General features: G+C 56.9%; 1 protein-coding gene across 1 annotated transcript; it reads left to right on the forward strand.

Annotated features, from left to right (window-relative positions):
- The first annotated feature begins 694 nt into the window (after positions 1 to 694).
- Positions 695 to 6,392, forward strand: LOC102838493 (chromosome unknown open reading frame, human C15orf52). The gene is given in 13 exon segments (XM_006831902.1): positions 695 to 772; positions 774 to 842; positions 1,657 to 1,770; positions 2,074 to 2,181; positions 2,711 to 2,857; positions 2,934 to 3,059; positions 3,625 to 3,632; positions 3,966 to 4,136; positions 4,416 to 4,471; positions 4,982 to 5,039; positions 5,128 to 5,214; positions 5,769 to 5,802; positions 5,886 to 6,392. Coding segments are annotated over 13 exon segments (1,563 nt in total).
- Positions 6,393 to 6,594: the final 202 nt, after the last annotated feature.

Genomic DNA, 6,594 nt, shown 5'->3' on the forward strand with positions numbered 1-6,594 from the left:
AGAGCCCCACCCCCGGTGAGACAGCAGGTAATCCAAGTCCAGAGAGGCTGAAAGAACCAGGCCTAGAGATTAGGAGTCGGTGGAGGGAAGGCTGTTGGCCCACTTGGAGCTGTGGTGGCAATGGCCCTAGAAGAAGGCCCAGTTTCCTGTGCAAAAGGACTAGAAATTCAACCAGCCAAGCCTCAGTCTGTCCTTCACTGACTGTGTCGCTCAATGTAGTTCAACCTAAAGGAATAAATGACTAATGGTGTTATTTTAGGTATGTGATGTTTGGTGACCTGGGATGAGGAACAGAGCAGTAAGCTTCTTGGTCTCTTCGAATTTCTTACAGTGAGCAGAACAGCATAGGTATATTTGAGGTGGGGGTGGGGCCTCAGACCATGGGCCCAATGGGCTGGACGGTGTCTTATAGGCCTTTCCTTACTAGATCATATGGGGGGGACATAGGCTGAGATTGCCCGTCTGTTTGCAGGCTATCCAGGCTGCGCAGCAGGGTCCTCCTGTGTCGGCTCAGTCTGCCAGGGAGAAGCTCTGATAGTCTGTCTGGGGATGCTGGGGCAGGGCGTGGAGAGGTGCTGGGCAGGGCCAGCTGGCCGCCAGTGCCCTGGTCCTCACCCTCCCAGAGTGTAGGGATGGGGGCGGTGACCGTAGCTTTTCTGGCTGGGAGCCCAGAGGAGTCTTTTGTAATCACAACATGATCTCGTGTGCTGAGCAGTGAAGCCGGCAGGGAGAGGCCGGCAGAGGTCTGGTTCCAGTGGTTCCAGCTTCCCTCCCCGCTCTGGCTCCCCTGGGGCTGCTCTGGAATTCTCTCGGTGTCTGCTGCTGTTGTCATGCACTTGGCTGTGAGTGCCACCTTGCCTTTGGCGGGGGGCTTCTTGGGGATAAGGGTGGGAGTGGCTAGGATAACAGGCAGCCACACTCTGAGAGCAGCTGGGGACAGCTGGGCCTGGGAAGCAAAGGGCTGTGCCTAAGCAGTGGAGGACGGGGCTGACCGGTAGTCAGGTGGGGAGGGACCCGGGAATCTCACTCCAGGGGCACAGCCTACTTTGGGTGGTTCCTGGCTGGGCTTGCTGAACAAGGAGGACTCGCTGAGACTGTCAGCAGTCCAAGGCCCAGAGAAGCTAGGCTTGTTGGAGCAGCACTTGCCCAGGCTGAACACAGGCCCAGGGAGTGGGGTCCAGGGCCTGGTAGCTCAGAGTGGAATAGGGGCCTCTTTTTTTTCCTGTGACTCTGAGCCTGGGAGCCAAACAGCTCCCGCCTCGACCTCCTGAATCCCTTGGCAATTTCCCAGTCACGGCAGGTTTCGCTGCCAGAGCCATTTATAACTCCTATTCCAGGCTCTGCTTGGCAGTCTAGCTCCCTGGAGAGCTGGGGGGAGGGGCAGCCCACTGCTGGTACTTCAGGCTTGGGTATAGGGGGCCCTGACCTGATCCCCTAGGAGGTAGAGAGGCAGGCAGATAGGCTGTTGAGGAGGACACTTGGGGTCTTCCACGAACCACTCCTTCAGGATCCCTCTTCTTTCCTATGGGGCCCAGCTCTGGGCCTGAGTTTGCTCTTTAGGTTGTAAGAATATGGTTAGGTGGGTGAGTGTGAAAGTTGGGGAACGGGCAAAGGATGGGACCTGCAGCCAGGAGCTTGGGCCTTCTTCCTGTGCAGGGACCTCCTGGGGCTGAGTCCCCAATGAGGAGGCAGGAAGAGAAGGATGCTGAACTGGACCGGAGGATAGTTGCCCTTCGCAAGAAGAACCAGGCCTTACTCCGAAGGTACCAGGTGAGTGGGCTGGCTGCTGGTGGGCTGGGAGGATACGCTTGGATGCTGACCCGAAGACCCCACACAGCACACTGTCCTGGAGGCCACACTGGCATCAGGCTCAGGAATGTGCCTCTGGGCTTGGAGCCAGCACTGGGGCTTGCATGGTCCCTCTCAGTGACTCAGTCAAAGGTGTGGGCACTCTGTGATCCTCTACCTCTGCCCCCTGGTGTCCCACTGGTGTCTCTCTGTGTAGGCCTGTTGGTGTCTGTGTCTGTGAGTCTGGGGGGCCATGGCCTGTGCTGACCCCAGGCCCTCCCACAGGAGATCCAGGAAGACCGGCGCCAGGCGGAGCAGGGGGGCATGGCTGTGAGCATGCTGCAACCCCCTCCATCTGACAGCCTCACCGTCACCATCAGCCAGGTTCCTGGCGTAAGCTTCACCCCATAGACAGCCAAGTGGTGACCCCGCCCTTGTTAGGGAGGATCACCCTCCTCTTCTCCTCCCACCTACAGTTCTGGGGTATACCCACCATCTCCAACAGTCTAGACCATTGCTGCACACCCTAAATGGCCAGAGCTGAAAGACCACCAAATGGAAGCCTCCCGGTTCTGGCCCCATAGCCCTGCACCCAATGGCCCAAAGCAGACTGCTCCTAAACCCCAAAACCCAGGGGCTAAAAACTCTGCTAGAAGTAGGGGACAGCTAAATGCCAGGGTCAGTGTCTGAGGCACAAAGTGTCATTGTCTGGGTGCCCTGGATTTCCCAGCTCAGAAATGATGGGCCACTATGTGGTATCTTGGCGTCTGGTGGCCCTGGGCCCTGGATAACTAATGCTATTGGCATTTGAGAGGGGCGGGAGTCAGATTCTCTGAGGGCATTCCAGAGAGGGCTGGTGCTGGGAGCCACTCAAAGGACCCAGCAGCCAGCTCCTGCCCAGCTCTTGCCATGTGCCCTACAGGAAAAGCGAGTGGTCAGCAGAGCAAGGAGTGGCCTTGGGCCTGGTGCAGCCAGTGAGATGCTTGAGAATGAGGATGAGGACTACACTGCTGCCTTCTCCTTGGGGGAGCGGGTGGAGCTGGCTGTCACCATGGAAAACAAAGCTGAGGTGAGCAGGGTGAGGAAGAGGGGACCAGTCACCAGGAGGAGTAGACTCTTCTTCCCTGGCTCCCTCATCTCTCCAGGCCAAGAGGATCGTAAGTGAAAAACCCATCAAAGCAAGGAACCAGGGGACAGGTGGACCACCCGGAGGGGGCTTCAGAAGGGACTGCCCTTCACAGATCACTACCAGCTTGAATTCTGTGAGGAAGGTACATCTTTAAGAAAGGATAAGAGAGAGTCCTGGTGTGGTGCTGTGGGTTAATGTGCTGGGCTGCAAAGTCAGTTTGAACAGCAACGTCAGTGGTTCAAACTCATCAGCCTCTCCTTGGAAACTGTACAGAGTGACTATGGATCGGAACCGACTAGAAGGAACAACAACAACAACAGGGACATTTAAGTGGGGTCCTAATTTGGGGAAGACAGAGATGCTGAATCAGATATGTTCCCCATCTGCAGGGGCAGACACAGTAAGGCAAGCCACCTCCCTATCCTACCTAGCCTGACAGGATGGGAAACCCTGGCCCCTTTCTGGACCTGTTGGTGGTTGAGGAGAGGGCTGGCCATGTGCCAGGTGTGACCTCTAGGTGGCAGCAGCCCCTAGTCCTTGCTCTTGCTCATAGTTCCTGGGTGCCCCTCCCACCCTCGCGACGCCCTTATGAGATTGGTTTGGTTGGTATGTGCCGTGGAGTCGGTTCCGACCCATAGCAACCCTGTACAGGGTTTCTGAGACTGTAAATCTTTACGGGAGCAGAAAGCCTCATCTTTCTCCTGCAGAACAGCTGGTAGTTTCGAACTGCTGACCTTGCGGTTCGCAGCCTGATGCGTAACCACTGCTCTACCAGCTTATGAGATAGGTACTATTATTATCTTCATTTTACAGATACGGAAATGATACACAGAGAAGTTAAAGAACTTGCGGGAAACAGAGTTAATAAGTGGATGGAAACCATTCCCCAAGCAATACACGTTAGAGACAGAACAGAACCAATTTGTAGGAGGGCAAGTGGAGGTTCTGAGAGGGATAGTTCTAGCTCTCAGTGCTATTTCTGCTCCTACCCCATGGTGCCCAGTGCCTTCTCTTCACAGGGTGTCCAGGAGCTCCAGAGTCCAGGCAGGATCCCAGGCCCAGCTCCCCAGTGGTCAGCAGGGGGACTCACAGAGGTGGGCTGGGATTATGTCCAGTGGAAGCAGGAGCGGGAGCAGATCGACCTGGCCCGCCTCGCTAGGCACAGAGACGCACAGGGTGACTGGCGCCGCCCGTGGGACCTGGACAAGGCCAAGCCCATGTGGGTGGCAGGGCCAAGCAGCTTGCTGGGCTGACACACATGGGGATCTGGGACTAGGGCTAAGTGTGGGTGTTGCCTGAGGCTGGTGTGACCCTCCCCAGAGGTGTAGGGCTCTGCTTTACCTTCTCACAGGGCTTGGGCTCAGGGGTCTTAAGCCACCATCTCCTTCCTCCTTTCTGTTCTGGGTCTGGGTCGGGATGTGGTGTTGGCGTGGGTCCTGCTGCAGTCTCTGGCCTCCCTGCCAGACAGCAGCTTGACTCCCCCTCCATGTCTACACAGGTCACTGGGCCCCAGCAACCCCAGGGAAGAGGGCTTTGCCCGGGGCAGCAAAAGGGGTGAGTCAGCTCTTAGTGCCCCTCACCCATCTCGTTTTCTGCTTCCCAGTTATTTTCAGAGCTGGAAAGAATCATGGAAGAACATCTTCCTTTCCTCATTCTCAGAGGAGGGTGCCTGCACCTCCCCTCCTATCCCTCAAACTCCAGGTCACTGAAGGAGCTCACATGGAAGGCCCTTTCCAGGGTGTTGGTCCCTCCTGTGTGGGAGTCCTACACTCCCTGTTTCCACCTTCAGTGCCAGAACAGAACACTGCTGGCCCTTACTTTATGCTAAGAGGAAGCTGGGGCCAGACAGGTGAGGTGGCTTGTCAGAGTCACCCAAAAAGGAACAAAGTAAACACAGGAGCCCAGCTCTCCAGCCCCACTAGGCCAGGGCTCTTTTCAGAAGGCAGAAACCCCACAACTGGACCAAGAGAAGGACTGACAGTTTTCTGGTCCCAGAGATAAAAATACCCCTGCCTTGGGTCATTTGTCACCCACCCCCATCCCTATTTCCATTGCCTGCCTTAGGTTCCAGGAGCCACCGGAAGCAGCAGCCCCCACCATTGGCTCCTGATGGGAAAGGTGTGTTGGAGAAGGTGGATGGATGGGGGAAGGGTGGTGATGGCTCTCCTCTCCTTGACTTGGTGGTAATCTCTTACAGGTGGTGCCACTAGGGGTGGGCAACAAGGCAGACCCTCGGTGGCACCGGCCACAGGCAGCAAAGCCCAGGGGAAGGAGAGGCTGACGGGTAGGGCCCGAAGGTAACAGACTGCAGGAGCAAAGGAGCATCTGGGGCTCCCCATTTTCTGGATTGCCCCTCTTCCTAGGAAAGCAGGCCCTGGTGCCCCAGGTCCTCTGCTCCCTACTGACTGCTGCCTGGCAGCAGGTGAATGAGATGCTGAGAGAGGCCATCAGCAGAGGCAGCGGCAGTGAGAGCCTGGTGCCCAGGGAGGCGGGCAGTAATTACAATAGTCACCTTCCCCCGGGAAGTCAGGCTCGCCTTTCCCAGGCAGTGCAGGCAGGGACATGCCTAGAGTCCCTATAGATCCGCAAGGTGCTGCGGGCCATGGGTATAAACAGCAGCTGGGGACCTGGGATGGGGCCAGGGTGGGAGGTGTTCAGAGGAAGTGGTTGAATTTTGGGAGCAAGGTCAGGCTGTGAGGGAAACAGCCTGGAGTCTCATTCCAGCTCTGATCCTTTCTGAGACTTTTGGACTTTAACTTCTCCCTGGGGGACCTGGCCATTGGTGGTGGAGGAGGTGATGTGAAGTGGGAATGGGTAGCAGGAGGGACTGCCACATACTGTGTTTCTACAGGTGGGAAGAAAAGGAGGAGCCCAAGACTCATAAGGTGGGTTACTTGGGCACAAGGTGAGGTGGATCCGGAACAGGGGTCCAGAATTTACTAGCCACAGGGCCAATCTTGTGTTTCAGGGAAGTCAAAGCACCAGTAAGACTCCAAGTGAAGATGAACATGAACAGGAGCAGAGCGGAGCAGAGGCGGGCAAACTAGGGAGTGCCCCAGCCACCAGCCCAGCCCTGGCATCCCCAGAGGGGCCTAAGGGGGAGTCAGGGACTTTGGCATCCAGTTCAGCTCCTGGCTCTCCACAACAGTCTGACTTGGCTCCCCTTGACCTCTCTCTAGGAGGGGCCAGAAGCCCAGGGCCTGGGGCCCAAGAAAGTCCAGTGATCTGGCTGGATGGTTCAGAGCAACCTCAATGGACTAAACAGCAGACCGTGCCACAGGTGCAGACTTGCTCTGAGCCACAGAGTGGAGCAGGGCCCCTACAGCTCAGAGAAAATGGGTCTGGCAAGGTTGGGACCCAGCAGGACCTGGCACCAAGAAGCAGGCCTGCTAGAGGAGCCAGCCAAAGGGCAAGAGGCACTGGAGGAAGTGTGAGGAGCAGGACAGGGGGGCCTGGCCCTGCAGGAAGATGCTGAGCACAGTGCCTGGGAGCTGGGAGCCAGGACAGAGAGGGAAAACTCAGTTGGGAGTCTTCTGTTTGATGAGTATCTAGTTGCTGGAAGCTTGTGCTAGGTTGGCTGAGGAGTTTGGCAAACTCTTCATTCCTTGCACCTCATCATCGGTCCACCCCAGTGTGCGTGTGTGTGCTTTCATGTGTAGGTGCAGCCCCTGCTGGCC

Source organism: Chrysochloris asiatica, unplaced genomic scaffold, assembly GCF_000296735.1.
Source record: "Chrysochloris asiatica unplaced genomic scaffold, ChrAsi1.0 scaffold00004, whole genome shotgun sequence".
In the NCBI taxonomy this organism is placed as follows: domain Eukaryota; kingdom Metazoa; phylum Chordata; class Mammalia; order Afrosoricida; family Chrysochloridae; genus Chrysochloris; species Chrysochloris asiatica.